The sequence below is a fragment of the Peromyscus leucopus genome, chromosome 8a, assembly GCF_004664715.2.
Source record: "Peromyscus leucopus breed LL Stock chromosome 8a, UCI_PerLeu_2.1, whole genome shotgun sequence".
Lineage (NCBI taxonomy): Eukaryota > Metazoa > Chordata > Mammalia > Rodentia > Cricetidae > Peromyscus > Peromyscus leucopus.
The window spans coordinates 48113107-48130518 of NC_051085.1; the positions used below are offsets into that span (position 1 = coordinate 48113107).

At 48.5% G+C, this 17412-nt stretch overlaps 1 protein-coding gene across 2 annotated transcripts in view; it reads left to right on the forward strand.

The window, feature by feature from the left end:
* The window catches only part of Snx9 (sorting nexin 9), an 83723-nt gene extending 66885 nt beyond the window's left edge, over positions 1 to 16838 (forward strand). The window contains exons 11-19 of one of the 2 annotated variants that reach the window (XM_028888621.2): positions 2260 to 2390; positions 4999 to 5102; positions 5495 to 5598; positions 7393 to 7470; positions 9628 to 9704; positions 11972 to 12061; positions 13307 to 13421; positions 14121 to 14212; positions 16358 to 16838. In XM_028888621.2, the coding sequence (XP_028744454.1) occupies positions 2260 to 2390; positions 4999 to 5102; positions 5495 to 5598; positions 7393 to 7470; positions 9628 to 9704; positions 11972 to 12061; positions 13307 to 13421; positions 14121 to 14212; positions 16358 to 16405 (839 nt within the window). In that variant the 3' untranslated portion in view covers positions 16406 to 16838. The remainder of the gene's footprint in view (positions 1 to 2259; positions 2391 to 4998; positions 5103 to 5494; positions 5599 to 7392; positions 7471 to 9627; positions 9705 to 11971; positions 12062 to 13306; positions 13422 to 14120; positions 14213 to 16357) is intronic. The other variant, XM_028888622.2, reaches the window with a different exon arrangement.
* Positions 16839 to 17412: the final 574 nt, after the last annotated feature.

A 17412-nucleotide genomic window follows, 5' to 3' on the forward strand; every position in this document is an offset into this window, starting at 1 on the left:
GTCCTCACTGTTTTGCACAGCTTCATCCTAGAATGTGCTTGGTCCTGCCATCTTTGCTAAGCATGGCCACTTGCTCACCTCTTCACCTCTGTGGTTGACCGGTGAGAATGAGCGTATCCCCCTTGCTCCAAATCCAGTGAGCCGCCTCCTGTGGCGAGGACGCTGCAGCCGATCTCCACGCCTGCTTTGCCAGGCGTGTCCTCTGAGGAGTGGGGAGGTCCGCTGCAGCAGAGATGGGGCAGCCCTAGAATGCCACGAGTTCTTCTGTTCTTGGTGGAAGACACTTGTCGGGTGGCTGCTTGTCCTCACTGATCTCCAGAGCAGCCTGTGGCTATATCGTCACCATTGAACAGCTTCACTTTGATTCTTGGGGATAGGCTTGCGTGAGCGCCTCACCTGCTGGGTCGGAGGCTCCACCGGTAGGTTCTCAGGTGACAGACACTGAGCTTGTTTTCCAAGAGCCTGAGTTCTCTGCTCATTTGGTGTTGGCTGTGCCATGCTCGCCAAACTCTCTACTTTAAATCAGTAACAGTTGCTCGCTAAGTGTCACGTTAGCTTGGCCGTTAGCTCTAGGGTAGGTACGGTCAGGGGACAATTGTCTTTGCCACTAAACAAGACAAAGTAGAAGGGTTGGGGGATGGCTCCCTGGTCGAGAGCACTCGCTGCCTTTGCGGAGGACCTGGGTTCAGTTCCCAGCATGCAGGCGGTGGCTCACAACTGCCTGTAAACTCCAGTTCCAAGGGGTCCGACATCTTCTTCTGGCATCCTTGGGCACCAGGGCACACGTGGTACATAGCCATATATGCAGGCATATATTCACACACATAATTAAAAGGGAGAGAGAGAACAAAGTTACAGCCCCAGGGAGTGTACACATGTACCCCCACCCCACCCCACCTCACCCCAAGTGTGTGTGTTTGAGGATTATTTAATTTTTAGGTAAGATTTTTCTGGGTAACCCCCTAGAAGCCTCCCACATGTTGAATTTCAGATGTGCCTTGTGGCTTGCAGGGCTACTTTACTTAAGTACTAAGAACCAGTGTCTAGTACTTAATGCACTTGAATATTACATCACAGCTAGACATGTTTTATAACTATTATAGTCTCCTTTATTTTATAAGAACTGCATATGCCGGGCAGTGGTGGTGCACATGCCTTTAATCCCAGCACTCGGGAGGCAGAGCCAGGCAGATCTCTGCGAGTTCGAGGCCAGTCTGGACTACAGAGCGAGATCCAGGAAAGGCGCAAAGCTACATGGAGAAACCCTGTCTCGAAACAAACAAACAAACAAACAAACAAAAACAAACAAACAGAACTGCATAGTGACTTCCACTCACCACTTCTTTATTACCACTAAAGCTTCATGTGCCTGCCCAGAAACTGACCTAAAGATTGTTTACAAGCTAGAGAGGGTTTTCCACTGTGAGATTTTTTTGTAACATCTTTGCAGCTAACATGGATGTTAGTCTTGCCAACATCAAAGTATTTGTTAACGTGTTAGATTGGAATTTCATTCTTTTACAAAATTTATTTATTCATTTATTTATTATTGTGTGTACGTGTGTGCCTGAGTACATGTATGTGCGCCATGTGCATGCAGGAGCCCACAAGAGGCACTGGACCCCCTGGAACCGCCCCTGGAGATCAGAAGAATCAGATCGCTGGAGTTATAGGTGGCTGTGAGCCACCATGTAGGTGCTGGGAATTGAACTGGGGTCCTCTAAAAGAGCAGCCCCTGGAACTTCATTCTTCAGAACTAAAGCGTCAGGGCTGGGGAGATGGCTCAGTGGGTAAGAACAGTTTCTGTGCAAGCACATGAGCTCCGCTCTCCAGCACTCACATAAAAAGCCAGGCGTGGACACATGTGTGCTGTAACCCAGCACTGTAGGGGTGGAGACAGGACAGTGGCTGAGGTGTGCAGGCTGTAAACCGAGCTCTAGGTTAGTGGAAGAGCTTGTCTCAAAAGAATAAGACAGAGTGATGGGACAAGACCCTCAGCATCCTCCTTTGCCTCTGTACACCTACCGCTGGACACATGCACCCTTGTGCACACACACACACACACACACACACACACACACACACACACACTCCATATACCATACATAAACCCTGTAGTCACCCACATACACACATCCTTCTTGTGAATTTCTGAGCCTTTTACAAATAGCTTTCCGCCAAGTATCCAGTTGTCACAGGAGCTACGGGATAATTCTCTTTAGAAGGAGTTGTGTGTCACTCTGAGTGTGTCTCTTCTAGGTCGCTTTGAGGAGGAATTTATCAAGATGCGCATGGAGCGGCTCCAGGCCTGGATGACGAGGATGTGCCGGCACCCGGTGGTGTCGGAGAGTGAAGTTTTCCAACAGTTCCTGAACTTCCGGGATGAGAAGGTAGGTGTAGCCTAGCGCTGAGGTCACAGGGAAAGGGGTGCTGGCACATTCCCAGTGAATTTACATGTGAAAGCAGCCAAAACAGTGTTGGTCTTTGTCAGTCCTCCCCCCAAAACAAGAAGGGACAGAAAGCTAAATCCGTGCATGGGAAGTGTGTTACACAGTGTGAACTCTGTGCCCGTCAGCAGGCCCTGTCCACTGGAGAAGTCGGCCCCAGTGAATGGCCACAGAGGAAGATGCTAGGAGGAAGGTGTGACGTTTTCCCAGAGTGCTCTTTAAAGGGGCCTTGAGCTCGGGAGAGCACTCTGTGCACAAGCATGAGGGCCTGGATTCAGATCCCCAACCCCGGCATGTGCACCCCGTGACTCCAGGGTGTGAGGTGTGGAAACGGATCAGTAGAACTGTCCTAATTCCAGGGTCAGCGAGAGACGGTCTCAGAGGAAAAAGGTGGAAGGTGGTAGAGCAGGACACCCAAGGCCCTCCTCTGGCCTCTCGCATGCGTGCTGGCACATGTACACACACACACACACACACACACACACACACACACACAGGTGTAGGAAGAATATACCCAAAATATGGGCCTAAAAAGGGTCATCTGAGTCTTTGGGTTCCTAGTGCCTCAGCACCATGTAGGAAAGTAGAATTACAGATTATTGTTCATCCCAGAGCCAAGTCCTCTTCCAGTAGTAGAGGCCCTGAGTCCAGAGTAAATGCTGGCCCTGCCTGCTCCAGGCGGTTACTCTGCCAGTGGTTATCTGTTTCCTGTGAAAACCAAGACGAAGCTGCCTTCCTGGAACCTCCCTGTTAGCTTTGGGAGTGACCATCTTTTGAAAAGCTTGTATGTGTTCCTCCATGTTCCTCACTGTATTGTTTAGTCTCCAAAGATGTTTTCTCTGTAATTTTACAGAGAACAAATGTTGCAGATTTCATAAAACACTGAAGAGTGAAAGCATAGGCCAGTTCAGAAGCAACAGCAAATGCTAAATATAGTATGACCCAGGGAAAAATGTTACCAAGTTATTTTTGTCTTTAATCAACCCACAGAATACCTTATCCCCCAGTGGAACCTTCAGAGAGAGATGTCCTTGCTAAACTTCATAGTGGTTTTGCCTTGGAGAAGTGATGCCTCTACAAAATGGGTTAAACATCCGGGCCCTGTCTGCATGCTAAGTACACTTGACAGAGAATAGCTGTCCGGGCCTTTGTGTTCAGTGATTGCCTCTTTCTGAACTTGGTAGGCATGGTTGGTGTAGTGTCTGCACCAGGTGGGGACATCATACACTCAGGCCCTTCAGCTGCCCTTGTGAGGCGTGTCTGTCAGTCAGTAGCAAGCCTTGCAGGCCGCTGTAGCCAACCCTGGTTTTTCTGGTGCAAAGGGCTACAGTGTGTGAGTCCCTGGAGCAGCAGAGCTGTGAGACGATGCTCTTAGCACTTGTGAGTACCACTTCTAGGTGTTGAAACTACACAGAGCCCTCCCAGGTTGTTGTCAGTGGTTGCCCCCAGGATTTCAGAGTCTCATTGTATTGATTTGTCAGGGTTTAGAAAGCACTAATAAAGGTCATATTGTACACATAATGTGCGTAAAAAGAAGACCTTAGACATTGGTTATTTTGTTTTCCATGAAGCTGCTTTCTAGGTTGTTGCTGTGGGCCTGGAAAGCATTATTATTGTTAGACCAGTTTCCTCACCAGTCAGAGATGTTGTAGAACTAGAGAGCAGTGTAATGCTCTGCCTACTAGTAGCCAACATAATGGTGAACAGAGAAAACCCCTGAGACTACTTAGAATTGCTTGAAATAAGTAGTTATCCAGGAGCTGGATAAAGTTGTTGCATTTTTATTATCAAATCATTAAGTGAAAAAAAACATATTAACTTCAAAATTATCAAATATTTAGAAATAAATACAAGAAAATACATAAAAAACCTAGCTGTAAAACTATGAAAAATTGACAGAGGAAAAAAAGGACCTAATTAAGATGTCATGTGTGAAAAACCAAAGGGAAAGAGTAGCTGAGAATCCTAACAGCGGGCGGGGCTAGGGAAACCCAGGACAGACAGACAGACACACACACACACACACACACACACACACACACACACACACACACACTAAATAAACCAGGCCTGGTGACAGGCTCCTGTAAACACAGAGCCAAGGAAACAGGGAAAGTGGAGGTCACTGGCCAGCCAGCCTCACCCATCTACAAGCCCCAGGTCTCAGTAGGAGACACTATTTCAAAAATGAAGGTCCGTGGATCTGATGCACTCTTACTCAGCAGACACTGTACATGGTGCACGTGCATGCATACAACATGAAAAATACATCTTTTTTGAGAGAGTTACCACAGTTAATCTGTCAGCCTCCCAGAGGGTATCTGTAGTCTGGTTAGGCTGGAAGCCGTTGCAGAAGGAATGTGGCTGAGTCTGTTCACTCACAGCCCGGTGATGCGGTTTAGGAGGCATCTGTCTGGTGCTGAGGATGTGGGACGGACGAGTCTTCCTGAAAAGAGGAGGCAGGGATCCAGTCCCTCAGCTGCTTCTGCTCAGGGATTTAGAGGAACACGTCAGCCCTGCTGGCCGCTGTAACGCTCTCATGTTCTTACAGGAATGGAAAACTGGAAAGAGGAAGGCTGAGAAAGATGAGCTGGTGGGAGTCATGATATTCTCCACAATGGAACCGGAGGCGCCTGACTTGGACTTGACGGAAATGTAAGAGCCTCTGCCTGACTTTCCTGCCACTCAGTCTGCACAGACTTCCCTGGGCTCACGGCCTAGGCCAGGGCTGCAGCAGCTGGAACACTCATCTTCAGAAAGGACTGTCTAGCCCATGGGGTTTGCAGTCACATGGCGTCCACGGGAGTCCCGTCCCAGCAGGTGAAGCGCTGCTTCCCTGGGGTCTGCTTCATTGTTGGTGTCATGTTCGTTATTTTCCATACGTCTGATGAGGCAAGGTGGCAGTAACCACCCCCCTCCTCGGAGTGCCCAGCCGAGCTGCCATCGCTGTGTGCAGACCTTGGGATCCAACCCGGGGCCTCGAGCAGTCTGGGTTTTGTGTTTGTCTCTGACGTTGCTGACGTGACTGACGCTGTCTGTGTTCCCAGAGAACAGAAGTGTGATGCTGTGGGCAAGTTCACCAAGGCCATGGATGATGGTGTGAAGGAGCTGCTCACGGTGGGCCAGGAGCACTGGAAACGCTGCACGGGCCGTAAGTGCCGCCCCGCCCCGCACCCACTCCCGAGGACCGCCCGCTCCACAGGACCTGTCCACGCGAGGGCCACTGAGCGGCACAGCGCCCCTCTCCACCCCTGCCCTGCTGCCCCCACTCCCGAGGACCTGTCCACGCGAGGGCCACTGAGCGGCACAGCGCCCCTCTCCACCCCTGCCCCGCCCCCCCCCAACCTCCACTCGAGCCACTGAGCGCACAGCGCCCTCTCCACCCCTGCCCTGCCCCCACTTCTCCACGCCAGTTAAAACCAGAAAGTTGAGCACGGCAGAGGTAGCTCTAGAAATGTCATAAAACACAACACCATACTAACTTGAGTTTCATGTTGGATCTTTGAGTTTTGTAATCTCAGGAAAATTAATCTTTCTAGAGTTTAGAGAGTAATTAATTAAAATTAAAGCAAAGCAAATTTTAATTGAAAGAGCTTGACCCCTTCAAGTGATTTGCTTACAAGTATGTGACAGCAGGTGACAGCAGGCCCAGCTCATGACTTCCGTTCAGTCTTTATGTGCCTGTTCTAGGATGTGGTGTATTTGAGTATAGCCATAGTTTTTCGGAAATAGTCTACATATTTGGTAGAAAATATGATAGATATTAATATATATACACATACACACACACACACACACACACACACACACACACACACACACTCTAAAATATAACAGACTAGGCCACTTCAGAGGGACCTGGTACATTAGCCGTGGCTCTGCTCACCCTCGCTGGGATTAAGATTTCTCTCTTCCTGTCCTTTGTGTGGACTGTCATGCTGCTGAGCCTTTGTTCCTGTGTCCCCTGAGTTGTGTAGCTGTGGTGTCCCAGGATAGAGTAGTGAAGCGTGCAGACACACCCTGCTCTGTAAATGAAGGCCTAGGAAAGGCGTGCGGTGCGGAGCACGTCCCCTGCACACGGGAGCCCCGGGGCTCGGTCCCTAGCACTGACTCAGAAGAAAATACAAGTAAAGACTTGAACTTGAAAAGTGATGAGTTATAGTTGCACCTTTGCAGAAGGCCGTCCTAGCAAACCTTTAAATGGATGTGGTTTCTGATAGGATTAGATCCCTGTTGTCTGGAAGTTCTGTGCTGTACATAACCCAAAAACCACACTTATTAGCAAGGACTGACCCAAGACTGTTCAAACTTCTAATCTGTACAGTGAAAACTGTATGCGGTAAATAGCACGAATGTCTTTAACCACAGAAGCAGGCAGTCAGAGATCAGAGTAAACGTGGCACTGACATTTCCCAGCCCAAGGTCAAGCAGTGGTTTCCTTCCGAAGGCCACAGATGCCCCCCAGGGGGTCTGTGCACATCCATGGGTGGCCTCAGGATTTCTGTAGATTCTCCGGGTGGTCCTCGGGATGAGTTAGCAAGTCCTCCCGTCCCGTAGGTGAGACTGTGCACACCCTCCTCCTGATCCTTAGTTACCACACTTAGCTGTATTTGCCAACCTTCCGTATGGAGATGGTGACTCTGGTATCCAGGGTCACTGTGGTGGCCACATGCACATGAGAGGGCTTTGCGCTCTTTCCCTGGGCTCTGTCCAGGGAATGAGTGTGGGCATGGGTTGTTCATTATAGTACCCACTGCTAATTGAGCAATCAGCTAAAAATGATAGTTAATTAAAGAAGTCATCAGTTGAAAAATCATTTCATCAGTATTTCATTAATAGGCGCTATTTCAGTCATTTTGAATGTCTTCTGTTATGAGTCACAGTCAACTGTGGGATCCATTTCAGACTGCTCAGAGGACTGATGAGTTTAACGATTCTTTTCTAGCCTTACCCAAGGAGTATCAGAAGATCGGGAAGGCTTTGCAGAGTCTAGCAACAGTGTTTAGCTCCAGCGGTTACCAAGGTAACGTCTGTATTTGTTTGTAGTTTCCCTTGTTGATAAGTGTGTAATAACTGTCCACATCTTGAATTACTTCAGTACCTTTATCCATCATGTGGTGAACATCAGGGTAAGGGGTGTTTCTCAACTTAGGATTTCTTTAACTCTGAAGCCCTGACACTCTTCTCTTGTGGATCATCCCATAAGGTGTACAGTGGGTTCTGGTGAACTGGTCACCGTGAGTGTTTCAGAGCGCTGCACCCCACATCTCCTGGGCACAGCGGGGTGGGGCCACTCACCCGAAAGCACAGAGAGCGCCCTGTTTCCTGTGCTGTCCTCACTGTCGGCGTGCGACAGGGGATTTATATTCCGCGTGGCACTCTGGCAGGTGTCGAAAGTGCTTGGTATATTTTGTGTTGACTGTCCTTCACTTTCCTAAAGCCTCTGTTTTTAAGGAGCCATTTGAGCTCCTTCAGATTGGCATCTGCTTCAGGAAAGTGTGGGCCGGTGTTAGTGAGCATTCTCAGAGCAGTGCTGTGCCGTTGCTTCTTGGTCGTGTAGGTGAGCGTGATTGCCAAGGCAGTCTTAATTACACCAGATAAATCTCTCACTGCATCCACGGCAGAGTGGCTAGTAACAGTGGAGTGACGTGAGAATTGCTGGCATGGCCCCTGCCGTGAAATCCTCTGTAGTCTTGGGCACTCTCCTGTGGAAATGTTTTTGTGAGGAAATCGTGAGAAGACCTATGGACAGTTCCTACGTCCAGGAGCAAAGCCTGTCTCCCGCACTCTGCCTCCAGACGACTCGGGTGCCTCCCATGCCCATTCGAGGGCCTTCCCCGGGCAAAGGGAGGGAACTGGACACTAGTGAAAACACTAATTCCATGGAATGAAGCACAGCACACGTTTGTACACCCAGAGTTACTCAATTACTTGTAACTTAATCCCTGTTACCTTGGGGACAGTGGGCTCTGTCTGTGGTTCTGAAACTGTAAGGAAGGACCTGAGCAATTCAGAGTACACCCAACGGTAAGCAAAGGCTTGCCAAGGAAGGCTTCTCCCCACCGAAGCTGAGTACCACAGAATAAACACGGGGTGAAAGGGAACGGCGCAGGTATGAAAACTAGAATGAACCAGACACTGATTCCGGATCTGGTTAAGTCTCTGGACCTCGTGGCCAGTGTGAGGACAAGGTAGGGACAGAAGAATGTGTGTTGACACGAGATTCAGTCTAGCATGTGCCAAAGGGCATGACTCATGTTCCTTAACACCCCACAAAAAGTTTTCAAAAAAGAAAGGGCTGAGAAGAGCACCGAGTGAAGAAATACGCCTTCCTGTCCTGGGTGTGCACCGTCTGTGCCCCCCGGCTCACACAGGCTGCTGAAGATGCCTGCATACTGCCGTCTCCTCCTCCTCCTCCTCCTCTCCTCCTCCTCCCTCCTCCTCCTCCTCCTCCTCCTCCTCCTCCTCCTCCGTAGCAGAGCGATGACCTTTTCCTGGGTTTGCAATCTCTTTAAATGTTCCTTATCTTCTAAGTGAAGTTTGCAGGTAAAAATGTTGTCTGTCCCGCGAAGAGAGAAACGGAATAGAGGGTGTAAATGGGAAAGGTTAATCCCTGTCTTAGTTAGGGTTTCTACTGCTCTGATAAAACGCCATGACCAAAGCAACAGGGGAGGAAAGGGTTTGTTCAGCTTACAGATTATCATGGAAGTCCATTATCCGGCCAAGTCAGGGCAGGAACTCAAGGCAGGAGCTGTTGCAGCCCCCATGGAGGAACTCGGTCTACTGGCTTTTCCTCATAGCTGGCCTGCCTCCTGTCTTATAGAACCCAGGACCACCAGGGTAGGGGTGGCACCACCCACCATGGGCTGGGCTCTCCCACATTAGTTATTATTAAGGAAAATGCACCATAGGCCAATCTGGTAGGGACAGGTCATCCATTGAGGTTTCTTCTTCCACTAACTCTGTGTCTTACATCAAGCTGACATTAAAAACTAGCCAGTGCAGCCACCGTCGGCCGCCTGGGAACCAAGGATGAGGATGGAGATGGGGATCTAGGAAGTTGTTCTCGCCAATCTGACAGTGTTTGAACTTTCTAAACTAAGGGCCATCAGTAAAGTGTGTCAAAACCCGTGAGTACAGAGAAAATATTAGTGGCTTACAAGACTGCGACCCATTTCAGGTGAGACAGATCTGAACGATGCGATAACAGAAGCCGGGAAGACGTATGAGGAGATCGCCAGCCTGGTGGCCGAGCAGGTACTGCCGTAATCACACTTCCCAACCCACATTTCTTACTTAGATACAGGTAGATTCTCTTTTCTGCTTCTGTGGGGCTTTGTTAATTTTATTTAGTGATAATACCTTTTTCAGTTAAGCCAAAGTGGACAGATGTCCCGTTAAGAAATCCAAGTGAAGCCAGGTGTGGTAGCTCATACCCAAAATACGAGAACTTGGGAGGCTGGAATAAGGGATAGCCTTGAGTTCAGGGCTAGCCTAGGCTATATAGTGAGTTCTAAACTGATCTTAGTTACAGAGTAAGGTCCTTTCTCAAAAAGTCAAAAGAAAAACAAATCTAAATGAGGTTTGGGTCTGTGGCTCAGTGGTAAATGGCCTAGATTGTTCTTCAATACTTGTGAGGCCCGGAATTTGATCCAACACCCCCCAAATAAAGATGTTGGGGGGTGTTGGTTGAATGCCTCCTGGCCTGGATGCCTCTGTTCCACTCTCACGATCCTGGAGTATAATGTGAGAGCCTGACTTAGCCCACACTACTGCCTGGCTCTAAGCACGCTCTCCCCATCTGTGTACTGCACGCCTGCGGTGAGCCTCGGATTGGGTACATTTCATATTGTCTACTAAAATGTAGGCATTAAACTAGAACATTTTCACTTGTTGCAATTTGATGCTTATATTTTATTTGATTTAAAAGTGAAATAGTATCTAAAAACATACTATCAACTAAAAAAATCCTCGATAGTGTAATGTAAATCTCTATTTTTACAACTCAGCTTCAAAATGATTTATCACTTTCTTCACAACAGAAGAGTCAGAGTCTAGTACTGTCAAAGGGTTGTTTTCTGTTTAACACTGGGTGCTCTAGTTTAAGGCATTCTGACCAACAGCACCTTGGGAACGGGAGGGTTTATTTGGCTCATGCTTCCAGGTCAAGGTCAGTCAGGACAGGAGCCTAAGCAGAAACCGTGGAGGCTCCTTGCTGGCTCACTCTGAGGCTCAGGCTTTCTTAGACACCAGCAACCACCTGCCGGGGGATGGTGCTGCCCATAGTGGACTGGGCCCCATCTGTCAATCAGCGATCAGACTGTCGCAGGATATTTGATCGCACTGTGACACTCCAAGACTGTTGATGAAGTTAACCTTGAATTAAGGGGCAGAGCCAGCAACTAGCTGACCAGAATTAGCTGCAGAGAAGCCAGGGATGTGGAAAGAGAAGACAAGAAGGAAGGAAAGGGTGGGACTGGAGTGTGGTGCTTCTTTTGGTTTGGGGACAAGTGAAGAGACGTGTCTTTCACTGTGTCTCTGGCCAAAAAGCAAGTTCAGTAAACCGATTGCTTCTCCAGTTCTCTAATCCAGCAGGTTTTCACCCCAGCATCTGACTGGCGAGTCTTTGTTGGTAAAAAGACAGCAGACTTAGTTTACACCTACATATCTCTGCTGTGGCCGTGGGACCGGAAGGCCCTCCAGGCGGCGGGGTGCTGATCAGGGTGTAGTGGACCATAGACAATAACTAAAATATCAGTAGATTTGTGTGCGGCCGGCGCCACAGACATTCCACGCGCCAGTCTGGTCCAGGCGATTCTTAAATTGAGGCTCCCTCTCGACCGGTGACTCTAGGCTGTGTCAGCTCACAGACAGCAAGAGCTAAGCAGCACGGACGGGCAGTGACGCAACCCCTGCGATCCCAGCACTCGGGAGCCACAGGCAGGCTGACCTCTGTGAGTTCAAGGCCAGCCTGGTCTACTTAGTGAGAGCCAGGACAGCCAGACCCTAAATAGTGAGACTATCTAAGTCAGTGGTTCTCAACCTGTGGGTCACAACCCCTGTGGGGGACAGATATTATGCATATCAGATATTTGCAATTCATAACAGTAGAAAATTACAGTTATGAAGTAGCAGCAATATAATTTTATGGCTGATGGTCACCACAGCATTCAGAACTGTTTTGTTGTTGTTGTTGTTGTTGTTGTTGTTGTTTTTCAAGACAGGGTTTCTCTGAGTTGTCTTGGTGCCTGTCCTAGATCTCATGCTGTAGACCAGGCTGGCCTTGAACTCACAGAGATCCACCTGGCTCTGCCTCCCGAGTGCTGGGATTAAAGGTATGAGCCACCACCGCCCAGCTCAGAACTACATTAAAGGGTCTCAGTGTTAGGAGGGGTGAGAATCACTGGTCTAAATAAAGAAACAGCACTCTGAGCCACTCAGTGGCAGTACACTCCTCATCAGTTTTTTCTCCTTGATTTTTTAAATTCCTCCACCAGTAACAGCCAGCCTGTGTCTTGTTACAGCCAAAGAAGGACCTCCACTTCCTGATGGAGTGCAACCACGAATACAAAGGCTTTCTTGGCTGCTTCCCGGACATCATTGGTGCTCACAAGGTAAGGACCAGTGTTAGGAGGAGCCGCCAGACATACAGCACTGTCAGAGTTGTTTAGATGTTACTTTTACCATGAGGAAAGAAACTAGCTGGATGTGGTGGTGCACGCCTGTGATCTCAGGAACAGAGGCAGGCAGATCTCTGTGAGTTCAAGGCCAGCCTGGGCTACAGAGTGAGTTCCGTGTCCGGCAGGGCTGCAGGGTGAGACCCATGTCAAGAAGAAGAAGAAGTAAAATGTAATCCCTCCACAAAGTTTTAAACTACAGTTAAAGATTGGCTTGATATATCTTCATGTTTTAATTCTGGGTCCTGTTTCCTCTTGGAGTCTCTGGTACTCTTAGTGTCTTGAGCATCCTTGGGTTTGTTCAGAAAATCTCTGTGATCTTAGCCCCACTGTGTGAAGACTCGTGAAAGAACAACATACAGACAGTCTTTGTCTAGTTCAGACAACTCAGCACGAAACTCAGGAGGGTCGCTCCTGTCAGAATTTATGCCAGCTGAGTGGATTTTAGGCACGGAGCCTAGATTACACGCAGAGGTAGAGGTTTGCCTTTGCAGACAGTCATAAATAATGCGCAGTGTGGTGGTGCTGGAGTGAGGCTCCTTCCATCTGAGAATGAATTGAAGCTGATTCAGCACCTCTTACAAAAGACAAAGCCCGAGCTGGGCGGTGGTGCACGCCTTTAATCCCAGCACTTGGGAGGCAGAGGCAGGTGGATCTCTGTGAGTTCGAGGCCAGCCTGGTCTGCAGAGTGAGTTCCAGGACAGGCTCCAAAGCTACACAGAGAAACCCTGTCTCAAAAAACAAAACAAAAAACAAAAGACAAAGCCCTCCAGTGTGCGCACTCAAGCACCCGCTCATACAGTGCTGTTCCATAACCAGAGAGAAAGGATACGTGCCGTGTACCAGCTCCACGTACCTCCACGCGGCTTTCCACCTATGGTCCTGTCCTCCTCTGTGGACTCTTGAAACACCAGTGGCATAGACTCTTGCAGGACAGAGTTCTGTTTGTTTCTTTTCTCATGGTGCATAAAACTGCAGGTTGAAGCTCTTGCATTTTTCAGGACTAGCAGCCTTTGGCTCCCGACGGAGTTGTAGGATGTTGACGCAGATGCTCCCTCTGTCCTCACGGTTGCAGCAGTTTCCTGTTCAGTACCAAGTCTGTAGAATGTCAGCATTGTTGCATCTTACACTAGTACTTGTTGCTCTGTCTTCTCAAGTACTGTTGCGTTTATGTGTTTCCAGGGAGCAATAGAAAAAGTGAAAGAAAGTGATAAGCTGGTTGCAACCAGTAAAATCACCCCCCAAGACAAGCAGACGATGGTGAAGCGAGTCGGCACCATGTCTTATGCTTTACAAGGTAAGAGAAGAGGTCGTGAGTAGCCAGTGGAGAGCCACCCTCAGCCCCAGCCTTAGACCTGGCTGCTGGGTAGGAACCCAAGGGTGAGCTCCAGTGAAATCCACAGCCAACCTAAAATGTCTGTCCTGCCTACAGGTAGCATTTTATTTTACAGATGGACTTGGGATAGCTGTGAGTGACAGCTTGATTAAAACTGTGCATCTTATTACTTCTTGGAGACATCAAGACTCCTTTAATAGCCTTTAATGTTCCATTAAATCCCAAAGTTCAGCTTCCAGAAGTCTGTAACCTCTGTGCCCCAGGACTGTGGGATCTAAAAGAGGCCTGGGGAATCATTTTAGGCATAATTTACGGTTAGTAAAAAGAAAGCATTAGCTGAGTTCTATGATTTGAGTATGTGAGAGCAGATGAACAGTAAGTGGCTGTCTCTGTGTTTGGTGAAGGGTGAGGCATGTGCCTCGGCAGACTGGAGGCTCAGTGGTGGTCAGCCTGCTGGCCAATGACAGCCATCCATTACTAGAAAGTGGCACTCGCTGCTGGTGTCTGCCTGATCCTGGGCTCGTGATAGAGTCGCGCTGAGAACTTGGGCTGCATAGAATTCAGCCAGATCCAGTCCTGTTGACTCAGCCCAGCAGAGAAATTGCATGTTGTCCTTTGAAATCTTGCTGGGCACTAATCCCCGGGACAATTCTGTCGTAGCTGAGATGAACCACTTCCACAGTAACCGGATCTACGACTACAACAGCGTCATCCGTCTCTACCTGGAGCAGCAAGTGCAGTTCTATGAAACAGTAAGTGCTGCCTGCCCGGGCCTGTGCACATGTGTGAGGAGAGGGCTCCACACTTAGTGACCTTGACCAAGAGAGGTGACCGTTTGGGATCTCTACTCCTGAGTAAGAAGGGGGTTACATTTTGAACAGAGTTTGGTGGTATGGTTTTGTTTTGTTTTGTTTTTTCTGGAGCTGAGGACCGAACCCAGGGCCTTGCGCTCTACCACTGAGCTAAATCCCCAACCCTTGTTTTGTTTTTTTTAATCTTTGTAAATTCCGTCTACTTCATCCCTGTGGAGGAATGTTGGGTCAAAAAGCCTTCCTGAGGCTGGAGAGATGACTCAGTGGTTAAGAGCACTTGTTGCTTTTGCAGAAAACCTGGGTTCAATCCCCAGCACCCACATTGTGGTTCACAAGCATCTATAACTCCAGTTCCAGGGATCTGATGCCCTCTTCTGACCTCTGCGGCACCAGCCACACACATGCCACATATGCATACATATAGGCAAAGGAGGCACATATATATATATATATAAAGGAGAACCAGTAAATCTAATGTAGGGAAAATTAAAGTTTTCCTTTGAGGAGCAGGCATTGGACACTAGTATTGAAGCCTTGAGCGGTCCTGATTATGTGCTTCCTTCCTTTTGAACCTTTCCATGCACAGTGACATCTAAATGACATGAGGTCACCCTGTCACCCAAAGGGTCCATCCCCTTCAGTTAGGGAAGGAAACCAAAGACAGCCTTTGTTTGTGACCCAGGTTTCACAGTTACCAAAGGAGTCTCTTCAGGAAAACCAAAATAACGCCGTTTTGTAAACATTTTCATTCAGAAAACTGTAATGAAAACGTCAATCTTGCCTTCCCCTGCCTTGTGGTGTTTTCATTCAGTACAGCGTCTGCACACATCTTGTCAATGGAGACAGAACTCAGACACCTGCAGAGCTGCACTGTAGCTGTGGAGTGAACTGGAGGTGGCCTTGTCTCTCTCGTCCGTGCTGTTGACGTTCTTGCATTCAGAGATGCTACAGGCTAGCCCTCAGCTCACATCCCTGCATGTGTCACTCTGCCAGAAGCACCTTGTGAATGCGTGAAAAGGCTGTGATTAATGTACTCCGTGTGTAATTGTGAATTCTGGTTGGCAGCACTTGGTTTTGGGGGCACACTCATGGGGTGAACTCATTCAAGAGTGTTCTCCCTCTTGATGGCGGTCTGTGTCTGTAACTGTACACTCTGATGTCAGTTGCTGCTGTTGGGCGTTGCCTTTCCATGTGTCTTAGAATGTAGTAGGTTATGTTTGTCTCTGAGGAAATACTGCAGAGGAAGCACTTAAGGTTCTCATACTGTTGGTTTGTTAATTATCAAATATACATGTATATGGCTGCAGGTCAGAAGAGGGCACCAGATCTCATTATAGATGGTTGTGAGCCACATGTGGTTGCTAGGAATTGAACCCAGGACCTCTGGAAAAGCAACCAGTGCTCTTAACCTCTAAGCCATCTTTCCAGCCCCTACATGTATAATTATTGACCATGTAATTCAAAATAGAAAGCCATATATTTTGTCACTTTATATTAATACCAAGTCTTATAGCAAAATATCCCTGAAATTGTTAAAACTTACATTTTTAAGTAAACATGCATGAGTACCTATTGTATGCTTAGCACTTACTGCACATGTTTAAGGTCCCAAGATGAATAAGGAATCTGAGCCTTCAGGGGGAACCTAGTGTCCTTATGGGAGATGCAGGCCCATAATAGATACACAGTGCACCCTGGGCTCTCACAGAGACACAGACTCGCCACATACCATGTAGCTACAGAATGGCAAGTCTTGAGTGTTCATACTTGTCCAGAAAAGAAAGGGACTCTGGGCAGGCATGGTGGCCCAAGTCATCATCGTGCTCTTTGAAGGAGAAGGAGCAGGACCTGGCCGTGGACCTGGATGGGCAGGTGGAGACAGGAAGCAGGGTTTCCCACACACTGTGGAAACCACTGTGAACAGCAGGGCTCTGGTGGTAAAGGTTGTCCCAATGTCTACAGAAGAGACAAACAGACCAGCTCTGTATTTGACAGGTTTATAATGTTTAACTCAGGAGGGCGGATAGAACACTGTGAAGTTGTAATCACTGTGGTAATTTCTCAACTGCTCTGTTTTCTCACCAGATCGCAGAAAAGCTGAGGCAGGCCCTCGGCCGCTTCCCGGTTATGTAGACCAGGACCGAACACAGCCGAACTCCGAAGTGCTTCTTTCTGACCTGGGGCAATGCAATTCAATTTATTTCCCTATTATAAGAGACAGAGAAAGGAAGGAAGAAAACCAAAAAGAAATAAGTTGACAAAAACCTGTTTCTGTCATTAGCCAGCCCAAGTGAATAGTTACTTAGGGACGGCCTTCTTTGGTTCATTTTGACACGTTAGTTACCCAGTGGGAAATGTCTATTTTTGGAAAATACTTAAATTTATCAAGATTTTGAATGGAGAAATAGGGGTTCCTCCTCCTGGTATTTTACATAGAATCGTAATTTATACATTACCCATGATCTTCCAGTTCTTACCCAATGTCAAATAATTAATACTAATTGCTTTCTTAAAAATATGAGATATGCCAGAATAAAAATATATCTTTGTATATTTTTATAACTCTTTCAGTCCTTTGGGGTCCCTGTCTGTGTAGGGAAGTGCACCCCCCCCCACTGGCATAGCTGCAGTTCAGGTGCTCACAGTGGGGGGCAGTAGAGAGGCCCCCAGATTGCCTACACCCTCATGGTGGTGGTGGGTAGAGCAGGTGAGTGAGAGCCGCCTCCGCCTGCTGCCCACCGGTCACTCTTCCTGGGCTGGGCTCATGCGAAGTCCGGCACTGTGTGCGCTCCTCCCAGTTCAGGGTCAGGCATGCTTTATGCCAGCAGAGGAAGTGAGAAAAGGTGAGGGCTTTTTCCCGCTGCCCCAGGTGGGTAGCCACACTGCCTCCTATGCCCAGGAGCTCCTTGGGGAGGGAGCAGTCAGCCTCCTCCAGAGTGCCCACCGCTCCGCTCGCTCTCCGTCCCTCAGCTGTCCACCAGATGAGCGAGAGGTGCTGCTGTGCTGCTGCGGGTGGCCTCCTGGTTAGGAGCAGCAGGCTGGTCAGGATTCTCTGAAAAGATGAACCCGGAGTTCAGCACCTCTTCCCGTCCTGGAGAACGGGAAAGTTAACTGAAGTGGGCGGCAGCTTGAAGGCTGTG